The sequence below is a fragment of the Genypterus blacodes genome, unplaced genomic scaffold (assembly GCF_046128005.1).
Source record: "Genypterus blacodes isolate CSIRO-AG114 ecotype Tasmania unplaced genomic scaffold, CSIRO-AGI_Gbla_v1 ptg000003l_1, whole genome shotgun sequence".
NCBI classification, from domain to species: Eukaryota; Metazoa; Chordata; class Actinopteri; order Ophidiiformes; family Ophidiidae; genus Genypterus; species Genypterus blacodes.
Window position 1 is genome coordinate 5708984 of NW_027466817.1, and position 24338 is coordinate 5733321.

Consider the following 24338-nt stretch of genomic DNA (forward strand, 5'->3'; position numbering starts at 1 on the left):
TACACACACCCTAAAAAAGAGAGAGAGAGAGAGAGAGAGAGAGAGCGAGAGCGAGTGCGAGAGAGAGAGAGATGCCAGATATCTAGGAACCAATCCTTGTATTCACTGAGGGCAGGTTTACCTGTTATGCCCTGTTTAGTTCTGGTTCTCTTCCAAAGTCTCGCTGATGCAGGGGATTGTGGGAGTTCCAGGTCATTTCTACTGACTTAGCCTGTAGCTTCTCTGAATCGCTGAATGTTAGCAGAGTAGCTTGCAGCATAGTGGCACATACTGGACACTGGCTATACATTTGACATGTTTACGATCTAATGGTCAGATCAGTTGCAGCACTTTTGCCAGCTTTAAACACATTTGACTTGACCATTGAAAGGTTTATGGTTGTTATTGTTCTAAAGTTTGCATGTAAACCAGAGGATTGTATTACTGGAGAGATTGTCCATTTAGTACTACATTCCTTTTGACTCTGATTTGAATCCTTTGTTCCTTTGCTTCAAATTCTTGCAAGTTCAAGTCCTTACATCTGGAGCACCCCTTAACACACACACACACACACACACACGCGCGCGCGCTAGAAAAACAAATACACGCATAAACATCAGGTTCTCTGTTCCTTAGTGACAGGCAACATAACATAGCTTTGTTCTATGTGTGATTCTTTTCTTTTCTTTTCTTTTCTTTTCTTTTCTTTTCTTTTCTTTTCTTTTCTTTTCTTTTCTTTTCTTTTCTTTTCTTTTCTCCTCCAGCGTGGCTGTCCTTTAGCTGGCTTTAACCTCTGACCTCTGTATGTGATGTTTTCACTGTTTGGCATGAGCGAACACAGCCGACCGAATATTAACACCAATTTCTTTCCATTTCCATCTCCCTCCCTGGACATACCGTATCAGCGTGATCGGCCTACATTTGCTGCTTGACGGGTGAGAACAGGTGGGAGACCCGTGGGTGTCATTCACTGGAGAGGTGAGATAAAAAGCCCAGATTGCGGTCGTTCTCTGTCCTACCTCTGTTCCCATTTCTGCTCCTGCGTTGGTTTGTGCGTGTCTGCTATTACCTCCAAGGGCAAACAAAACGAGAAACCGCAGAGGGTTGTCAAGGCAACAAGGAAACGAGGGTCACTCAGTCACCCATACACACGCGCAGACACACTTGCAGGTGCTGTGTAGTTTTCTGTGCGTGCGTGTGCTGATAGATGTGCTGCCTATACGTCACTGTGGAAGTGTTTGTAGCGTGAGCGAGTGCTGGTGGGCAGCAGCCGAGGAACCTTTCACGACTTCAGCCGGCGAGTGGGATTCCAAAGTTGGCAGCGCATCACCAGCTTTATTTATACAATGCTTTATCTTTAGTCTCACAGCGAGCGTCCTACTTTAACAATCCTTCGGAAATGATGTATTAGTTGTAGCGCTTCCAACTCAGCACCAGAAAAATCTGAAATAGAGTCGGCGGTGAGGTCGTACTCGTCTCAGTTTTCTGTTGCGTTAGCTTTATTTAGCCGATCTGATCTGATTAACATTAACTTAACCGTCAGTAAAGATAATGTCACTCCTCCTCCTCCCTCGGCCCCTTGATGGAAATGTCACTTTGATGTCCCGTCAGCCCTATGCGTCTGTCTGCGTCTTCATTTCATTGATGTGTCGCTCTCCCTGGGAGCCCTCGGAGAGTTTTAACAGCTAGGCGTGCCTGCTGCACTTCACATGCAAATGTTGGGAAAGTAATGACCGGGCAAATCAAGAGAAAAATTCAAAACAAATGCCTAATTAGTAGCTGGGGATTCAAATGGAGCCAACAACACCACAGCCAATAATTTCTGTGAGGGCGAGTTGAAAGGCAGAGACAAAATGGGGCAAGGGAGTGATATAAATGTCAGGTTTAAAAGATGTGTTAATGTGAACTTTCTGCTACAGAGAAAGTATTCGTGGCTTGGGGTTATGTGTGCATGTGTGTGTGCGCGTGTGCGTTGATTTATTGCATGTGCGTGAGTGTCCCCCCTCTGTGTTTATGTGTGTGTGTAGACACTGTCAGCGTTTTCCTCTGTGGATGTCAGCTTAATTTGTTAATTAACTACGCCATGCAGCCGAGCACTGCAGAGGGGAAAACTGAAAGGATCACAGCGAGATTGTCGTGTTATAATCTCATTTTGGGTCATTTCGCTGGGATAGATTAAAGATCAATCAACCAGATGTTAACTATGAAGAACAGATACGTTTAATTTCAGCTTCGAATCAACCCTAAACCTACTGGAATTGCTTATAAAGAAAAGCAACATGTTTCCTCCTTTCTTTTTTCCTGTATTATAGAAGGAAAGGAAATGCTCCGCCTGAACACTGGCAGGCCCACCAGAGTCAACACGAGACAAAACAATACGAGTGGTGAAAATCAAATGGATATTTTTGTATATACGCAAGCAACCATATCCCAGTACGCCCTCCAAGATCCCAATCCTAATAAACTTGCTGCTCTCTGCCAAGTCTAATTTGTTCACCCTGCTTGTGTTTCTGTTCAAAGTGATCTTGATTAGACACACACCCCTCCGAAGGGCCGGAGCTGGTCCTTATCTCACAGTGAGGAAGTGAGGAAGGAACCATCAGCGCTGAAATATAGGGTGGGCCGACATGAGTGGGCTGTGTTTTGGTTTATCCGGTTTTCCATTAGCGGTGGGGTGAGGGATTTCATTTATCCGGACCCTAATGCTATCAACAACACACTTTAAGATATATTGAATTAATGGATTCAAAGAAAAAAAGTATGCATGCACAGTATATATACTCTGTGTGTTTATGCAGAGGAACAGATGGTAGATTTGCCAAGATATTATGGAGGATAAACCCAAATAAACTCATTTTATCCTGTTTATTTCAAGTTTATTATCACTTTTCCTACATTTTTTGGGACTGAAAGTACACATGGCAGTCTGTGTGATTAGTTCAATGCATGCCACGATTGTGTATTTATTTCTAAACATGAAATATATGTTCTCTTTGCCAGTCATTTCTCACAGTGATCGCCGACCACACGTCATAGTTTACACTACATCATTGAGTTTATGTGTGCATGACAGAGGAGGGAGAGGGGATGACGGAGGGAGAGGTAAACAAGAGGGGAAAACAGGGGAAGATGGCGGCGCTGCGAGTGGATACAAGGCGATGTGAGTGACACATGAGTATGTGTGTGAAGGTTGAATCGGGGAAGGAATGACGGAGGAAGTGGAGAGGAGTGCGTAAACGTTCAGAGAGGAGGAGTGGCGCTCCCGTCCTCTTCCCTTCAACAGGGGTGGTCCTCTAGTTAGATAACACCAGCCAGACAGCCGTGGATGATAGAGATCAGATTGAAATGACAGACTGGAGAGCTGCCCAGACACACACACACACACAAACACACACACACACACACACACACACACACACATACACAAATGAGACGACATTAAAAAAAGGATTCTGTACAAAAGACACATTCTTTGTTGTCTGTCAATATTTTAGTAGAGAAGCAAAAGAAGGCTGGAGTTCCTTTGTTCTATCAGCCTACGAGTACTACGTGCTGCACATGGCTGTACACTATTTATACTCTTTTACTGCACTCCAAAGTCTCCTGTGCAGCTTGGTGGGGAGCTTCTTTGATGGCTTACATGGCCATGACACACAGACACAAAGATTCATTCACACATTCACGCAATTTGTTAGTTTGCAGTTCATCTAACCTGCTTATGTTTGGATTTTGGGAGGAAACCAGAGCAGCGAGAGGAAACAAAAATGTGTCCCAGTGTTTAGAGTAGCGGTGCGGATGTGGAAACAGCTGACGTCTCCTCCTCCTGTCTCTCTTTCTGTCTCCCTGTGTTTGATTGTGATCAAACTGAATTGAAATCGTGCGTTCAGCCGTCCTGCGCATATTAACCAGAGCGGAGAGTTGCAGGTGGAAAGCTACCAAAATTGCCCGCAGCAGCACACAAACAGCTTTACTACACGTGTTTGAAAAGCATCAAAATTACATTGCATACGGGTAAACAAATCGAAGGTGCTCCAAGGCAAATTCTTTATTCATGCTCTGAAAAATGTGTTTGGTTGTGCATCCTTCCAAACATATCTGTAATTTAGTTTGGGTGGTATGTTTCCACTCATAGCGAGGAAGATCCACTATTGAGGTAAGATAAATCAAATATGAGTATAAGTGGAGAATTCCAAGCGATCACTTTGATGTCCACATGATGAAGCATTAGAAGTTCAACATTGCAGATTTAAACTAAACAAACATTTATTCATTTATTCCAGGGCCCCTCCTGACTTGAGGCCAGGTGTCAGTTCCTCTATTCCCTTTATTACAATGCCCCTGTCACAGTGTTCTGCTGGGGACTGCTAATGATTCATGGTAATGGCCTCACTCATTATTAATGTGTTGACTTTGCAATTCCGTCAGGTTTCATATACTGACCGTTCCTGCTGACTGTCCAAAAACATGCAGCTCAAAGAGGAATTTGTGGGCATGGGATCAACGTGTAAATACTCCTTTTTTCCCACTTAACTCAGTCTTTCTGTGAGTATTTCTGCTGACGTGTGTGTGTGTGTGTGTGTGTGTGTGTGTCTGTATGTCGTGTGACTGCTTCTAACCCAGAGGTCATTGTCTCTGTGTCCAGACGGCTCCAACTCAGGTTCTCAGTGTGGCTTCACTAATCTGCCGTAATTATGTCTCACAGCCAGCTCACGCACACACACACACACACACACACACACACACACACACACACACACACACACACACACACACACACACACAGGCCCTACTCTTTCTCTCTTTTTCTTCTCATTCATTCTTTTGAGACTATGTCTGCCTGCGGGGTGGATAGCAGTATGTATGTATGTATGTACTGTATGTATGTGTGTGTGTGTGCACATCACATTACCACCTATATAAAAGGGCTTTTACACGACTCAGGTCTCCCCTCACAGTTTTAGAGGGAAACAAAGACGTAAATGCCTTCGTGACTCGCCATATAGTGAGATGGGTTTCCAATGAAAGTCTCATCCGCTTCACACACCACACACACATCCCCCACCCTGCCTGTGTGACGCATATCGTCTTTGTCTCATCAGCTATCACGCCTCTGGGCGTGAGATGACGCAGAGGCTGTATAATCATCCAAAAAACAAGACCACCTGACTGAGCTCATTTGAAGGGAAAGACCACCTTATATAAGAGTTCATGGGGTTTGTTTTCAAAGTTGATACCTGTATAGATTCTCACAGAAATGAATTTGTGTTTCCAGTGTTTATTCTATACTTTGCCCCCCCTTTTATACAAACAAATCAATACACAATTTCCATTAAATGTTGGTTTTATATAGAAACTTTTGTCACAGACCAATAAACAGTAACAATACAAATGTAATCATCATAAAGTAAAAATTGTGAAATTGACTGGAAAAACACTTCAAGCTGCCCCAGGAGGATGATGTATTTAATCAAATCTGAGCTTTAATTGTGCTCTGTTAGTTTTCCTTTCTTCCTTATATCATTGTGTCAGAACAGTGTTTTCATATCAGGATATGCAATATATCACACTGTGCTTCACTGTGCATCACATGACATCCAAACAAAGAACTGAGGGTTGTTATCACGTGACATTGTCTCCTCCGTGTAGTTTAGTACACTTTCATAAATATAAGTACATTTAGGATTCAAAAGACAGGAAGACAATGAAGTATTATAATTCCTAATTGTGTTTGCCATTCATTCATATTGCAGTGGTGTACGTAAAAGTGAACTCTGTTTAACCCCATGACAGTGTTCATTTATTCAGGAGGCAGGCTGGCCAGACGGGACAAACCTGTTCCATTTCAAAGGAGCTCAGAGGAGCACTTGGCCTGTCTGTCTGTCTGTCTATCTGCCTCTCTCTCTCTGTCTATCTGTGTGTGTGTGTGTGTGTGTGTGTGTGTGTTTGTACCCCACTGAGCTCATTAAACTGTTAATATCACTGTTTACCCCCTCACAAAATCTCAAACCTTACAAGATATTGCATACTTAAAATCACTCAGTCATGCACACACACACACACACACACACACACACACACACACACACACACACACACACACACACACAAACACACACACACACACACACACACACACAAAGCCTTGAAAAGCTTTCCTGACTGAATGCGTGCCTGGCCGCTTGCTTAAACACACACGCGCTCACACACTGACGCACACACGGGCGGCTGCATCACAGCACTCTTATTTAAACTGATACAAGCTCTGTCACGACATCATACCAGTCCTGTTTGTTCCACAGGAGCTTTGGCGTGAGAGCAAAGTCACCACATTGGCCTTCATGCAAATCCATTTAGAACACACACACACATTCACAGACATGCACACTTGTACACACTCGATAGTCCTGCAGATAAGCATAAAGACAGGCAGAGAACTGTGCAGACATACGGTATACCCCACAAAGACAGATGGGCAGACAGGGAAACCATTAGACAGACAGTGAGACAACCTGTAAGAAAGACAGACAGGCTGTGAGATAGAAAGGTGAATAAAAATAAAGACTTAAATTACTATTCTGAGGCAAATTTGGACTAAATCAGGTGAAGTATTACAATCGCTCTACGGCGGTCAAAGTTGTGATGCGCAGGTGAAAGGTTACAGATAGTTTGCATATGGTTGAGGAGTCAGGACTGCTGCCTTTAATACTGATTATTTGTTAACTTAAATGACAAATTGTTAAGAAAGAAAAAAACCCCACTTTCATAAAGATTTATTGATAATTTAGTTAAATTTCCCGACCAGGTCTGTGCTGCTTTAAAGGGTTAAATTAAATTCCTGTCACAGTGTTTCCTTTGAATAAAAGTTTTATAGATAAATAATATAACAGCAACATTTTAGAAGAATCATCATGGTAGTTGAGACAATGGCTCAATGGATTGTCAGGAGTTGGTGGAGCTAAAAGCAGCTCACACAGTCCAGCTTCTATTCAATGTGTAAACAGGCTATTGCTGATATGTTACATTATTGTTCAATAATAGGTCAGGCTGTTTGTCAGTCAGGCTGTGTGTCAGTCAGGCTGTGTGTCAGTCAGGCTGTGTGTCAGTCAGGCTGTGTGTCAGTCAGCTTCCTTCGGCATTCCTGACAAGTAGAGGCCAAAATAGACTCCTGAAGCAGCAGAAATCAATGTGGTGTAGAATAAATCAGGTGGTGTATGGACCTCTATGTCACAAATCATCCATAGGGTTCTCATTCGTATTTTAGTGGGTCTATAACGTATTTAACACAAGGGATATGTGAAAATCAGTTTTAAATTAGAAATTGCCACGTTCGTTTCAATTACAGTTGTTTTACTACTTTCTCTGTTTGGTAAACAAAGTTTTGAACAGGTAAATACTGTTTAAATTCGTACTGTAACAGCTCCATAACTCTTTTCTTTTACAGTATCAAATGTATTGGCTGTACTGTATTGGACCTGAATTGCTGTGTGGTGATATTTTGGCGAGTCCATCCTGCATGATTAACCATCAAATTTGTCCCACATAGCCGAGCACAAAATATGTCAAGCATGAAAATATTAGCCATTTAATGCCAAAAAAAGAACAGTGGCTCATATTCACCCCTCCCCCTTCTCAAATGTGTGGATGGATGCTGGCCCAAACACGCACACACACATTCACCTTTCACTCCTCCCCCTCTGTCTCCTTCTCCTCCCTCTCTCCCTTGCATACGCATGCAAACACACACGCAGCAAGCTTCATCATTGTACACTTGCCCACATGCCGGAAACAGACTCGGTTGACGCCAAGCTACTAGTCTATGCTCCTAAAATACTGAATGCGCCGTTCCAAATATGGCTAAATTGTCTTAATCAGTTTTTAACCTGACCGTGTTCATCTATCAGACCAAGTTAAGTGAAATAGATACTATATGAGCTCCATAAATGAACATAGTCGCACATGTCGCCAAACATACACAAATCTGACAGTGTACCAGGAGAACTGTGATAGACTATGTGACAGATTGACACATCGTTATGTTTGGGAATGACCTAATGACAATAGCAGATGACAGTAATGCTGCAATAAACATAGAGTATGCAAGCAGAAATATAAAGAGAGTGCTTCCCTTCTCTGTTGGGGCTGAGAGGTTTTTGACTACGCTGTCTGCCAAACTACTATCTACTGTCACGATTCACCAATTTCTTCTACTGTGGAGGGAGATAAACAAAACATGGGAGGAAGACTAGACTTGAGTGGGTGAGAGCAATTTGCATCATTGTGATTTAAGTCTGCACGATTCATTGACCCATAAATAGTGCAACTCACAGCCCAAATTAAATCACAACAAAGATCTCTATCTCTTTTGCTTCGCCGGTGCTTGTCCGTCTCTGTGGCTGTGGGTTGGTGACATCTACCCATGTTTAGATACAAGGTTGTTTTGTCGGCCACACAGAGCTGTGACATCACATGAAATGACAATATATATATATACATATGTCTAGAGCGATTTGCAAACAAAGCTATTATCATGAACTGTGACAAATTAAACCCTGGAGGGCTGTCTGGCAATTACTTCACATTAAATCTGTGGCAGTGAATTTAAATGCACACAACCCAAACAGAGCATGTAGTGTAACCTGTGCATGCAAGCAGCCAGAGCTCAGCCAAGCAGACTCCATGGCCTCCCCTCTGCTCTCTGTACACAGGAGTCATTACTCTTTTAATAATCTTAATATTTTTAAAAATGTCTTTCTTTCTTTCTTTCTTTCTTTCTTTCTTTCTTCTTTCTTTCTTTCTTTCTTTCTTTCTTTCTTTCTTTCTTTCTTTCCCTCCTTCGTCTCCATCCGCCAATCACCGCCTACCTTTCTCGTTCTTCGATCTTCATTGGTTGACCTGCGCGCTGCGTGCGTGTTTCGTTGTGGACGCCTACGTCGTTTCCACAGCAACAGCCCGTCCCAGGAAGTAGTCGGTTACTCTTTTCGAGTATTTTCTGGTGAATTTCGCTGTCACTCTCGAACTATTAACCATGGGTAAGTTGAAGTTTTCATAACCAGTCATCAGTGAAAAAAAAAGGCCATGTATGTTAGTAAGGTTTTGATGCGTCTGTGTGTGTTTGTGGCTGATTTGAGCACTGATTTTAGTTGCGTTAAAGTACATTTTTGTCTGTGTTTGCATCCACACAAACCGATATTCTCAGTGTCAGTTCGGTAGTCCAATTTTAAAGCTACATTGTCTTTTGTAACTATAAATGTATTAACTTTCCCTTCATTATGAGTAGCTAGGAGGCCTGGACCGTTGATTTAAAACCTCCACCTTGTAGACATTTTTATACAATACAAAACAGATTTATCCAAACTGAAATGAACATGAGCATTGCATGAAGGCCCATAGATGCTTTGATGCATGAACAATGTTGCAGACATTCCTACTATTACTTCAGTATGAAGCCAAATGCAGTCTGACCTTGAGTCACTGTGATCACACCAGACTGTGCCTTTATGAATTCATGTGTTTGTGTTATTCCACTAACAACTCAGCCATGCATCCATGCAGAACAGATGAGTTTGTGAACAGCTTGTGCTCACATTAGACTGATTAATAGTTCAATCGAGACTAAACTAAAAATGTCACAGGGGAGTGGTTGTCATGCTAAAGCTGCCCTTTGATCAAGTCCATCTGAAAGGACGAGCCTGCTAAATACCGTCGCAGGGCGTCACTAATTTATCTGCCTTCTGTGAGCCAGACATTGAGGATCTGTGCTTTTAAATGCAGTGCCTAGAGACAGTAGGAGGCAATCAGGCCATTAGCGTGTGTGAGCATGAAGCCTGGCTCTTTAATTGAGATGGATTTGTGTGCGAGCAGCAGTGTGTGTTGGTGGGGTGTGTGTGTGTGTGTGTTTGTTTACGTGCTTGTGCTTAAATGTGTATCAAGTTAAGCCTGCGTGTGTCATTTGGATTGCATGCAGTTAGAGTTAGACTGAGTGTGTGTAAATAGTTTCGCTTGTGTGTGTGTGTGTGTGTGTGTGTGTGTGTGTGTGTTTGTGTGTGTGTGTATGTATGTGTCCTCTCACTCTGATAGTCTGTGAGGGCAATTAATGTTTGGCATGGAGCCGTGCCCGGGGGACGGATCTGATAAGAGTGGCTAGGAGAGGAGTATTTAATCTGAGGTTAGGTGTTGAGTTGGCGTGATGCATTCCCCTCACTAATGTTGAGCAGATAGATAAAGACTGCATGCACACACAGATACAGTAGGTGGACATACAGCAGGCTTGGTGTGGCTTGTATTACTGTTCCCCTCTCAAAACCTCTTGCACACAGCTAACTGTAACAGTGGTCACTACACAGCCTGGGGAAAGAAGGCCTGCATCAAAATCTCTAAACACTTAAAGCCAGACCATATGATGCAATGAATACAATTATTTTGTCATTATTGATCCATAAAAGAGTTAATAATACCCAATGTTAAAGCTTGTGTTGCCCAGGCTAATGTATGACTGTGTCCAAACACCCCCAGATCCAAAATGCTCCAATCTACAGTTTCTAATCTAAATGCCATAAGCTTGACTGATTAATTTATTGAATAGAGTGTATTGCAAATGGGTTTAATATGGTGGACATCACGCTAAGGGATTTAGCTTTGCATTATCCTGAGAGGATAAGTACTATTCATCAGTTTAATAGTTCTATGCACCTTCTGGATGAGAACAGTCTTAGAAATCCTTTGATATTTTGCCGGACAAAATAGCTTTTGGCTCCAGCGTTGGTCTTGATTAGCTTTTTTCAGCTGTAGGTCTGCTTCACATTCATGCGGTTATTCGTTTCCTCGGAGCCATTGTCAGGCACAGATTCTTACCCAGGAATGTAGGAAGTTAAAGGGGCAAAGGCTCAGAAACAGAGATAATAGAAGTCACTTCACAAGAGCTCAGCACATTTAGAATAGTTCACATTTTCTTTGTAGAGGTAGAATATTTCTCAATAATTGTACGAGTTGCACTAATACAATGACACACAAAGCCAATATAAATTGCTTCATTGTTTGCGTTTATTTATATTTTCAATTAACCTTCAGTCTCATTCACAGCCTGTTACATATCACACACTTCCTCTGGTATTGTCTTAGGTTTGTTCAGAAAGCAGTTGTCAGTGACACACACACACACACACACATACACACACACACACACACACACACACACACACACACACACACACACACACACACACACACACACACACACACACACACACACACACACACACACACGTACACACACGTCAGAATCCACACTGTATACTATTTTTTAGTACAGCTAATTCTGTTGATGTGTCTGCGTGTTTCCAGGAGACAGGAATATATCTACGGGGGTGGAACTGGAGGAGGAGAGGGAGATGAGGACGGCTCTTCACTGTCCTCCGCTCTACCCACTGCCTGATGAGATACAAAAGGTGGGCTGTTATTCATAATGACATATTCGGCAGACGCAATGCTGACACAACACTTCCCTCAAGACAAAATTGTTTTCGTGTTAAAAGAAGAACACACTAACATCATATGTCTCACAAATGTGTTTTTATAGAGCCTATAAACAAAAGAGCGGTAGACACATTTCTCTACCCTGAGAGGTGTTTCAAGACTATAATATCCCCATATGCCATGAAATCCATTCAGTATGATGTGAATAAGAAACAGCACATTGTCATATCTTATAATCTCCCATCTGTTTTCAAGATGCAGCTAGGCAGGAACTAACATGGCAATGATGGTGTGTTGTCTTAAATCTGTGCCTGTGTCAGGTGGCAGTTGTACATTCCCATATGACGTGCCATATGGTATGAATACGTTTAGCAAGGGGAGAATCTCTCACCTAATCTAGTCTAATTATTATTTTAATTGTTTACTATATGTCCTATTATAAAGCATAAGAAACACACAGTCAGTGCCGACTTTATTTGATACACCTCTGCAGTCCAACAAAGTCCATTATAACATACTCACGCTGATAATGTTCAGTTTTTGTTGATTTTTGTGTCAGAAAGGTGTTCATTCATTGCTGTGGTGATTGTTGTGGCTTGTTTGTGGTGTTACATAACACTGCGCTGTAATCAAATGTGTTTTGAATACTCTTAATACTCCCCCTAATGTATGTGTATGGGCAAGACAAAACCTGGCACACCTGGAAATACAGTGCACTCTATTTTTTTTATATTTAGGCCTGAAATAGACCCCCTTGCATAATGTGAAGGTGGCCATTCATGCCTAAAATATTGTCTTGTCATTTACACCGTCCTTCATCCACCGTCAATGTTCCTGCTGTAGATTCAAATGGAAATCTGGTTTCTTTATCCCCCCTGCTCAGAGCATTTTCAACATCCATCATTGGAGGAGGCTCAGGGGGCTAGGGGCAAGTGAAGAACAAAAAAACAAAACAGAGGCAGGGTGTGATGCAAATGCAGAGCTGTGGGCGATGCCATGCGCATCAATTGGTTGTGGGAGGAAAAGAATAGGTGGTGTACTAACAGACCCATTTAAGTGCTGTTAATCCTGATGTGCAGGGAAAGGGCAGGCATCCAAGGTTTAATGGTGAGCTGCTAAGAAGGAGAGACCAGTGGCTCCACACACACACACACACACACACACACACACACACACACACACACACACACCATGCCACCAAACTCACACACACTACAAAACACAGTCAGACAAGGGCAACACAATTAATAACATTTTATGCCAACAGCATATTTATTGTATGCCTACACGGCCATTAAAGTGTGCACACAAGCACTCATATATCATTACATTACGATCATTTGGCAGACGCTTTTATCCAAAGCGCCTTACATTACATTACCACCCTTCGCAGAGGGGGGAGCAATTGAGGGTTCGGTGCCTTGCTCAGGGGCACCTCGGCAGGGACTCGAACCGACAACCCTCCGGTTCTTAAGCGGGAGCTCTACCCACTCGACTACTGCTTCCCACAAGATGTCATATCCACAGATGCGCACATACGCACATGACAAACACCTACATGGCAAGATAGCACTATCTTTAGTAGATTTACAGTGTTATGGTTCCTTTGAATTGTGATGAGATATTTGGTTTGCAAATGAAAACAGGAGTACTCAGTATGAGACACGTCCACAGCAGCAGATGTAGCACTCTTACAAGGCCAATCTTAACTGACGTCACTAGTCAGTAGTCACCCCCTTCCACTACAAGTGTACAGACCGAAAATTACCCCAGTACTGTTTCTGTATACCTGCCTAAGTATTTTCTGTCTTTGCTTGGAATGAGCGTTCACGTTCTTGTTACAGTGACACTTTCGCAGATCTCTTCTTTTTTTCTTACAAAGGGTTCCAGTTGAAAATATGGCTAGAGGCTCAGTTGTTTTTAGTAGCTCTAAGAAGAGTACACTACAACCTTTTTTACACAGGAGTTGAGCACCTCTTGTTCTCCCTGAGGTGCTGATACTACCTATTCACTTCTCAAGTGTCACAGCCTTGGAGGAGCTCAAACACACAGTGTAACAGGACAAGACGTTCACCTCACAGTGAGAGGAGAAGCAGAGGGAGAAAGAGAGACACTGGGAGTGAAAGAACAGAATCAAACATGCAAATGAATGTCAAAGATGGAGAGACAATACTTTGTTAACTTCTCAAGTGTTGTGGTCTGAGGAGAGCCAAGAAACACAATGTAACAGGACAAGACGTTCAGAGATAATTAGAGAGAGAGAGCGAGAGAGAGAGAGAGAGAGAAGGGAGCATCTCATAGTGTTAAAGAGAGATAAGTGAAAGATGTTTGGTTACTATTTCTACAAAGGCAGAAAATAATAAAGACTAGAAAGAACAATGACGTCTCTGGAGATTCTGCTCAGCTGCTTCTTTTCTTTCTTTCCTTTTTCTCAACACCAGACATTTACTCGATCTAAACAAGATAATTCACTAAACACTGTTCCTTAAAGGGCCATGTTTACCTAATACCTCCCTCTACCCACGCACGCACGCACACACACACACACACACACACACACACACACACACACACACACACACACACACACACACACACACACACACACACACACACACACAGACATGAATGCTGCCATGGCATGCATTCACTACCTGTCTGAAGCTCATTTCATTCATAATTGAGGATGACCTGAGTTTTGTAAGCCAGTACATTCACATTACATTACAGCCTAAGGCTGCTATTCCTACTACAGTGTATTTCCCCTCTCTCTGTGTCTCTCCATCCTTACGCATTTACAGTATATCTCTCTCTCTGTGTCTCTCTCTTATTTGCTCTTGCTCGTCTCTCTGTTTATGGATCCAGTAGGCAACTCACAGTGCAGAGACACTAGCTGGCATCTGAGAGCCTGTAGTATTGATTGGTTTGGTTCCCTGGCTGACTGCTATGAACTGTATTGTTTTTTAACATGAACGTTTTGAATATCACTGTAAATAGAACCAAGTCCAAAATTATGGAGCCTATGAATTTACTGGATAGCCACTCATCGTTGTTGTAACACTCTAGACTTAGTACTAACAACAGAGTTTAATATTGCCCATGTTTCAGTATTGCAATGACCTATTTCTGACCATCAAGGGCATTTTTAGTTCAGAAGAGACTCCTAGGTGGCAAGGCTGAAGCACATTTCTCTGATATACATACGCTTATGATTGCTCTTTAAAAATACATTGTTTAAATTTTCAACACTACCTTATTATCTGCTTTTAATACTGTTGCTCTGCAAAAGGTTAAGAAGAGGTCGACTGACAGGTTGAACAATAACAGTGCTAATGAGATGAAGAGATATCTGTCGGGCAGCTGAAAGAAAATGGTATGAAAACTAGGCTCAAAGATCACCATAATAAATACAAAGAAGCAATGCCTATAACAAAGCATCTAGCAATTACTTTTCCACGTTTATTACAGAGACTGCTGTAAACTGTAAAATATTATTCTCCACTTTGCAAGACTGAGTATGACTCCTTAACCTCATTTATTGACCCTGTATTTACAGCATTTTTAAATGTTTTCGACAGTGTTTCAAGTCATGCCCTGAACATTATAAATATATCTCTTCAAACAGGCATCCTCCCAGATGCCTTCAAAACAGCTGTTGAGAAATCCTGACTAAAGAAACCCAACCTAGATGGTTCTGCACTGACCAGGTATAGGCTGATTCCCAACATTCCATTCTTTAGTAAGATACTCTACTACTGCATATGAACTCCTTTCTTCAAGGAAATATTTTGGAGGGCTTTCAATCAGGCTTTAGAACATACCACAGCACTGAAACTGCTCCAACTAAAATAATCAGTGACCTAAGATTATACTCTGATGCAAATAAGGTCTCAATTCTTTTCCTCCAGACCTAAGCACAGCGTTTGATATGATTGACCATGATATCCTAATCAATCGTCTTGAAATGTTGGTTGGCTCCCTTGATCCATTATTATTCTCACTATATACATGCTGCCCCTTGGTGACAACGGCCTTCGGGTGCTTTCCCCTAGTTTCACCGTGACTGTCAGCCCAATCCAGCCTCCCCTGACCTACCTTTCCTCTCCCAAACGAGCATATTGGTGCTACTTCTATTTTAAGTGTTTTCATCCATCACTCTTTTCATAAACATGGCAGACATGGCATGTACTTTGGCTTTTTAATGCACGGTCAAAATTGGTTTGGCTCTCATAGTATTTCTGATTTTAGATTTCTAAACTGACAGTTTCATTCGATATTTGGCCAAGTGTGTTTGTTGCAGGATTTTCTCTCTCAATCACTCTTTTTCTACTTCTGTCACAGCCTGTATCAACTCTTTGCTATGCCATGAACACTGCTACTAATGTGTTGATAGTATAAAGACGATTGTGTTGTATAACCTAGTTGTTTTAAAGCATGCTGATGCAAAACCAAATTTTGTAAACATAAGCTAATTTATTCAAAGCTTTGCTACACTATCAGACAAAGGTACTAGCTCTGACTGACACCAGAATATACAGCCACACTGGCTGCACTTTCATCTAATTTCACTTTCTCTCACTCCTCATTCAGTAGGGCCAGGAGGTGGTACTGGTACCCTCATTTCCAAAGACTGGAAAATGACAAAGCATTCACCCCCTTTGAAATCCATGCAATCATCACCAGTGAAACTGCATGTGGTTGTCATAAAACACCAACCAGGCCAGCTGGAGAACTTTGTGGATGATGAACTAGACATGTCAGTGTCAGCCTGATGGCACCCCACGTATTGTCATGGGAGATATGAACATCCACTTAAAAAAATCACGAGCAGCTGCCGTGACACACATCATCAATTCTTCGCTCACAACAGGGGTATTCCTTACTGCATTCAAGTAAGCTCTGGTTACCCTGCTGCTCAAAAAACCTACACTCAACCCATCTCTGGTTTGAAATTACAGGCCAGTCTCACTCCTTCCCTTTCTGTCCAAAATACAGTCTTTAATCAAGTCTCAAGCTTCCTGTCTGAGAACAATCTGCATGATCCCAACCAGTCTGGCTCCAAGCGAGGTCACTCTGCCTCAAACTGCCCTCTTTGTCTGTAGTGGAAACACTGTGATCAGCAAGAGCTGCTGGTCATTGCTGCTTGACCTATCAGCGACCTTAGATTCAGTTAACCATGAAATCCTCCTCTAGACAGTTTCTGAGCTTGCCCTCTCAGGATTCTTTTAGAGAAAGGCTCTCCAACCCAGTCCTACGAGGGCCCCTATCCAGCAGGTTTTCTATCCTGCGTTTAAATTAATCGCTTGCTGATATCCCAAGTATCTGGGAACAGACTTGAGAAGTTGTAATACAAGGTGCAATAAATTGTAAATTGAATTGAAATATAATGTCAGGATAGAAAACCTGTTGGATATAGGCCCTTGTAGGGCTGGGTTGGAGAGCCCTGTTTTAGAGTGTCTTGAAGGAGAAGAAAGTGTCTAAATCACACTGCTTGTCCATGGGGTACCACAAGGTTCAGGTTTCCTTCTCTTTTCCATACACGCCAACTGCTCCGTGCAATCATTTGCTCACATGGCTTCTCATACTATTCCTATGGTGAGGGCATCCCGCTCTTCCTGTCCTTCCCACCGGAAGACTGTAAAGTCTCTACACAAATCTCTGCATCCAACTTGATTGATCCAGCTTGATTCCTCACAAGTCATTCTATGAAGTCTGCCCAGTACTTGGCAGTCACAGTTGATGACCAACTAACCTTCAAAGAGCATGTTGCTTCAGCCCCTCAATCATGTAGATTTGCCCTGTATCAGGAAAATCAGAGCCTGTCTGAGTATGCAGCACAGCTCCAGTAGAGGCTCTTGTCATCTCGCTCCTTGACTACTGTAACGAGCAGGTCTACCGGGATATATATTCTAACCATTACAAATGATCCAGAATGCAGCAGCTTGTGTGCTCTTCAATCAGCCCAACATAGCACACATCAATCCACTGTTCATATCCCCCTACTGGCTCCCAGTGGTTGCCTGAATCAAGTTCAAGTCCTTGATTTTCATCTACAAAGGAGCATCCAACATGGCACCCACTTATCTAAATTCCCTCATGCACGTTTATGCTCCCTCACGCTCACTCCACTCTGACTCCAGTCAGACTCTCCTTTCTGGTCCCTAGGTAAAGGGATGAGTTGCCAAACTCCACTTGGTCTGCATAGTACCTCACAGTCTTAAGACCCTGCCCTTTCACAACTCTTTTACATCACAAGTCGGGCGTAACAATTGTCTTGTTTTAATATCTCTATCTATAGCTGTCTCCTTGCATAGCTTCTTGGCACCCATGTCCTGTCAAACTACAACTTGGCTTCATGGTACTTCCTCTTGTTGTTATCTCCTTGCTTGTGTTGTATTTAAATTTCACGTGTATGTCCTTTTGGATAAAAGCATCTTCCAACTGAGTAAATGTAAATGTTGGCTTTAGACCCATCACAAGTGATGTCTTTATCTATTGTTTTTGGGACAATGTAGAAGTTATCCTCAAAGGTGTGTCCTCAAACCAGGTTAATGTGGTTTTTGGAAGATGCTTCACTTTAAGATATTGCCTTTGTATAACAACTGCAGCTTTTAATAGAATTCCAGCTCTCTTCCCGTATCCCTTTCTTTTCCACATTCTGCTTAGTGTGAAGGTGTAACTGAGGTCAGCTCTCCTGACTCCCTCCTGTCCTTCTGTGCCTCTGTCTGTTGGCTGCCCGACCGAGAGCTCTCAACTTCTGTCTCCTCTCTCCCTTCTTCCATCCATTTTTAATGTAATCGTGGCAAAGACTTCCACAAGAAAAGAGGGAAGGAGAGAATGTTTTGTTTTTCTGTCTTTCTGTCTTCTTTCTTTCTCTTCCCTTCCCTCAGTCCTCTCCCTGAATAATGGATTGTTTTGAACCAGACACACTTACACATTTTTTTCATCATGTGTTTCCTTTGTGAGACCCCAGGAGGTCTTAGGATAATGGTAGCACATGTGTTGTCTGTTCACTCTAATCAGTGTAGCTCCAACATGCCCCTTCATCGTCTTCATCCGTCTTCAATTTCCCCTCCATTTTCCCCCTCTTTCACAATTTTGTTGTCCTTCCCTTACGCTTTTCAAGTGTGTTTTGTGAAAGTTGGGAGAAGGGGGGTGGGTCATCAGGTAAGTGCTGATCTCCAGTAATAATGGAGAGACAACAGAGGGATTATCATGCAGTATTATCGCGGGTGTTGTCTGGGACTTGCTAATACAAAGTGACAACATTGCATGATAATCTGAGGGTCATTCCAAGGTCACTATTATGTTTATGATTCAGCTGCCACAGTAAGTTGTTGTTTCAGAGGGATTCATTATTAATGGTCTAGAAGGTCCAAATCTGCTCTAATACATTTGCTTTTTGTCAATGTGTTGTGCATTCTTGAGTCCATATCTATATTAAGGCCATATTTCGTACCCCAGCTATACATTACTTTAGTTATTTATGGTGATGTGCAGTGTTTGTGCTTCTCTCTGTGTCCTATTTGCGTTTCATCGTGTGATTCCAGCATTTTTTCTAATGTGCCAAACTGAACTAGAATAGCATCAGACTCATTTAGTACATTTACATACACTCAATACTCAGAGTTACTTCATCACAGTTAGTGTCCTAACTATGATGAAGCCATTTTAATGAAAGGGATCATTAGCCAACCTGTAGACATTCTCTGAAGCTAGTCCTCCCATTGAGGAAAAGTCCCCAGAGGTAGCTTTACTCTGATTTACTTCTTTACATGTCTGAATGAATACTTGGTTGGTAATATAATCATTTATTACCTCAACCACAGCCTAAGGGATAGTTTTAAAGTGCATGTAAATGTACTAAGACTGAATGTCTCTGTGTATAAACATTTGTTTTCAGATCACACATGAATCAGTTTGACTTTCTGTGCACACATCAATACAATTCAATAACTGGGTAGGAGTGAATGAGGCAGGCTGAGGGAAAGTGATGTCATTGTAACTGTGTGACAATGGAGAAAGTGCAAATGGGGCATGGAGAAACACACACACAAACACACACACACACACACGCATGCATGCACAAGCACACACATACACACACACACACAGGCACACACACCACTCATACACCCACGCACAGTCCAGTCAGTGTTACCTCCTTTGGCCTCTCTTGGCTCACTCTGCTGTGCCGTGTCGTGCTGAGCCGTGTGTCGTGATGCGTGATCTAGTGCGGCTAACGGAAGCACATGTGTTGTCTGCTAACTCTGATTAATGTAACAGACTATCCTCCCCCCACTCTGGCTAGTCCAGTTTTTCCCTGGCTGCTCTGCTGTCCTCCCTTCACCTCTTGTCTGCTCTCAGCCTGTGTGGGGGTTGTATTATCTTTCGAGATTTAGACATTTACATGTTCACAATGGACATTTTCCTTTGAATGGAGCGAAAACGGTTTCTTGTGTTACACCGTCAGCTTGGAAAAGTGTTGTGCTATGCTTTGAAAGAGTCAAAGATAGACAGGTAGTCTGCATCTAGTTTCATTAGCGTCTAGTTTCATTTAGTCAGCCCTTAAAGTGTTCAGTAAGCTAAGTGAAACCTCAATGAATTATCTACTGGCTAATGTTACAAGCGGCCCGCTCTGCTCCTGACTGGCCTACTTTACTGTAGCAATGAACCAGACAGAGCATGGCAGTCTATGGGAGCCGTCGGTCAGGCGGCCAAGAAATAGGCTGTCAGAGAATGTCAAGCGAGAAGAGGAAGACCCCAAAACGACAGCTTGAAAACTGCTCACAGTCAGAGAACATTTTCTGTGGTCTGAAAATAGACCAGGAGCTTGACACGAAAGGGAAGCGTATGAGTAATGTGAAGCGACTGAAAAACACCATGTAGGAATGATTGTTACCAGAGTCATTGTTCAGCTGACAGCTTTAGAAATCAACCAACAGCTGCATTAAATGATTCATTAAATGATTCATTCCCTTTGCGATGGTAAAAATGCAATTTATTAGATGTTATAATTTGTCTTGCTTTCTGTATTTGTGGGAAAATGAAACGCCTCCTTTTTTATAGCTTTAATTAGCCTCTTTCCACCAAGAAAACACTTGTTGCAAAAGGGAAGTATAAACATATCACCCCTTATTTGGAACAACACATCATTTTCAAATACTGCAGATTATAAAGTAAGTGTACTTTTGCTAGGTTAATGATGTATAGGATATGATGCTCGAGCTCAGGACAGTCGACATCTTTGTGCTGTACAGGATTGCTGAAAAAGCTGAATGCGCCCTATTGTCTGCTGCTGTGTGTGATGTGTTTGGGCTGGGTGGGGGATGGGGTAAATGAGGACAAATTCAACCCTGATTTGGACGATGACGGTCTGCTCCAGTAGCTGCAGTCACAGTCAATTTTGGAGATAAGCTAAGTTAATGTCAAATATAAAAAATATACAGCAAGGCAAATTGTCTCACTGTTGCACAATCAAAACACACACAGCAACATTGACATCTCGGCTTGCTCTTAAGGCTAGTTGTTTGTTTTTGTCTGTGCCATGCCGTGCCGTAGCGTATCGTGCCGTGCTTCAGCTTGCCCTGTGTTTGGATGTGACGCGATGTGTGGCCAAGTGTGGGTCGGGGCAGTCATAGGTGATTCTTTCCTTGCCACTGCCCTTTCCGTGTTTTCACGCAAAGAAGCGAGCGTGGAGGGCAGCCAGGCAGACAGGGAAGCACGGGAAGGAGAAGATAGGAAAACAGGAGGACAGCCAGTCAAGCGGCAGACGTGCAAACCTGCAATGTACTGGTCAGACCCCAGGTCTCTTATTCTATTTGTCCTGTCTGCGTGTCCGTGACAGTTCTGCAACCTCGGATGTCTGAAGATGTGTATGTGTGTACGTGCGCAAATTAGTGATTGTGTATCCTCGCAAGAGCCACAAACCAATTCCAGTCACGAGACATCTCACACACTTTGATTCATCTGCTCTTCAGTCTGTACCCAAACTGTCTGTTCCCCCCTCTTCCAACCCCGATGCACTTTTCTCCATCCCTTGTGACCACTACTACCCCTCCCTTTTCCCTCCACCACACACACAAAGACACACACACACACAAATACACACATAGGCACGCTCACACACCCACAGACATACATAAAATGACAAACCCCTTTCTGCACACAGACGAGCACACACTAGTGCAGCTAAACAACTCGCACACAACCATATTTCAGACACGCTCTTACCCACAAACACAGACAGACATACACACTTGCCATGTGATGTGTGTTTCGCCATGGGGTCCAGATGAGTGGAATCTCAGTGCTGGCTCTCGCTACACTGAGCACCACAGGGGGTCTTTATCATTGCAAAAATCAACAAAGCCACAGTCACGAAGCACTGTCTGGATCACACACATATGTGACTCTACACACACACACACACACAAGCCCAGGAATAACTCGCAATTTTGTGCACATATTTAAATGTAAAGACAGTGTTTAATAAAAACTCATTCTTATTTTGGTGTGAAATACAAAAGCACAGCTTGACACAAGCTTTAGCGGGACACACACAGACCACACGCACGCCACTACTTCTCATGCATTGTCACGTCCCAAAAACAAAATAATTAAGAGAAATTAGGGGGAAACTACTTAATCCCTTCTTAAATGTGATCTATCGTGCCTGTTCTTTTCAAAGGCAGACAGACTGAGAGAGGGGGAAGTGGGAGAGAGGGATGAAGTCTCAGGGCTCCCCACAAACACCTTAAACATCTTGTTCCCCTCCACGGCATCTAGAAGTAGTACTTCTGTCACTGTATTTGTGAATGCAGGTTGTTTTTCAAAAAATGTGTTGGGTTGTCAAAAGCAGCACGTAGCCACTGCTGCATGACCCTGTTAGTAAAGTGTTTCCTTCAGAGGAACCGAAGGACACGGAGGAAAATGATATCTGGGAGAGAGGGAGGAGGAAGGAGAAAAACACATAGAGGAAGGGAAAAAAGGAGGGGAGGGGAGATGAAGGAGGAGGAGGAGGAGGACATGGTAGTGGAGCCACATCAGAATGTGAGGATGTGCATATTGCCTGCAAAGTGGCCCGGCTCCAGCCTAAGTACATTGCGCGTGCACACTCACACACACACAAACGCAGTTCACCACTTCATGTAAATTAATCATGTTTCTCATCCTGGCAAGACACCAACCACCACCATCACACCCTCCTTTCTCCAACTGCACCCCCTGCATCCCTCCACCCCCCTGAATGTTTCGCATGAGGCAAGAGGTAATAACTCCATGTTTAAATGATGAAGCGTGGAGGCATTGTGGTGATATCATCGGGTGTGGTGAAGCTGATTTATGATAGAAAGAAACAACGCACACACAGATTCTATGATATCATTGTTGTGTGTATGATATGCATGTTTCGCATAGTGCATGCAGCGTTTTCACGTATAATGTTTCCTTCTCCTATTTAATCCAACAGTCAAACAATAAACTAGGAGGCACGCAGAAGCACATACCTACACCAAGGCTGATAAGTGCACCAATTATGGCTTCACCTTTTAAAGAATAAGTCTTTGTTGAAGAATGAGTCACACCTACTTACCTTTGGAGACCAATCATAGCAAAACGGTAATTAATATCAAATAACAAAGACACAGCTATTGTTCAGCTTGGCCCAGACATTTCACTTGAACACTTTGTGACAGGTGACCCAAAATTGTAGGTGGAGACGCGCAAAAACAGCTGGAAAATCATCTACTTCGACGACGGATGTTGTTAGACCCAAGGATCCAGGAAAAGAGGAACTCTCGTTTGTAGCTTATACGCCAAAACTGACTCGTACCAAAATGAAATGTTGTTTTAAGATATCCTGAGACACATTCAACCAAACGCAAAACCTCCTTGGTGGAGGTGACACAAGAGAAGCCATACAAATGGTTTTCACAAAGTGACAAAGGGTCTCAGTGTGTAGAGGAGACAGAGCAGCATCAGCTGGCTGCTGGCATCAAACATTTTAAGGGCAGCTGTCTCCCACTCACTCTTATATCATTTCCATGTTTCATTCAGACATTCAAACCTCCCTTCTCTCTCTTTTCTCTTCCTGTCTGGTTGTTATTTGCAAGCAGGTGGGCTTGTGTGTGTGTGTGGCAGTTGTTGAATGTGTATATGGATGTGTATGTGTGTGTGTGTACCCGCAAGTGTGTGTGTGAGAGTGTGGAGGGTTTAGTTTTGTGGTTTGAGTGCTAAGTGAACATGTCAGTGCCCAGGGCAAGGGGGTCTCCCCGCGGGGCTGAACCCAGTCACGGGAGCACACAGTGAACTGGTGACAGACATCCTGCCCTAAGGGTGTGTGTGTGTGTGTGTGTGTGTGTGAGAGTGGGAAGAGTGATTGGTTATGTGAATCTGTCTGTCTGTTATACGCTAATATGACGACATTTGCCTTTGTGTGTCTGTCTAAGTCTCCGTCTTTGTGTCTCTGTGCATGTTGGTGCTTGTATCCGTGTGGATTTTAAAGTGTATGTCTGTCTGTCTGTGCATCTTTTTGTTTGGGTGTGTGTGTGTTTCTGTCTGTGCATACACTCACACCTACTCACCTACACACGCGTTTTTATTTTATCTGTGCCTGCAGGAACCACAAGGATATTTGCACAGTACACACTGAACCCCCCGGGGCCTCCTGTTCACACACACACACACACTAACTCTCTCTTTCTCCCCCCGTCACTCCCTCTCTCCACACGCATACAAGCACAATCACTAGAAAGAGATAATAGCTCTTGCTCTCCAGAGTCCATTCCGTGGCTACACAATGTAACAGATTGTTGGGTTTTCAGCTTCCCCTGCCCCCGCCCCCCTCCACTAATACACACTCTCCTCTCTCTTCTCTTTCTTTTGGT

General features: G+C 43.0%; 1 protein-coding gene across 1 annotated transcript in view; it reads left to right on the forward strand.

Moving 5' to 3' along the window:
- The first annotated feature begins 9004 nt into the window (after positions 1-9004).
- lekr1 (Leucine-, glutamate- and lysine-rich protein 1) overlaps positions 9005-24338 on the forward strand; it is a 56297-nt gene continuing 40963 nt past the window's right edge. The window contains exons 1-2 of the mRNA XM_076142683.1: positions 9005-9008; positions 11320-11423. Coding sequence (XP_075998798.1) covers positions 9005-9008; positions 11320-11423 — 108 coding nt within the window. The remainder of the gene's footprint in view (positions 9009-11319; positions 11424-24338) is intronic.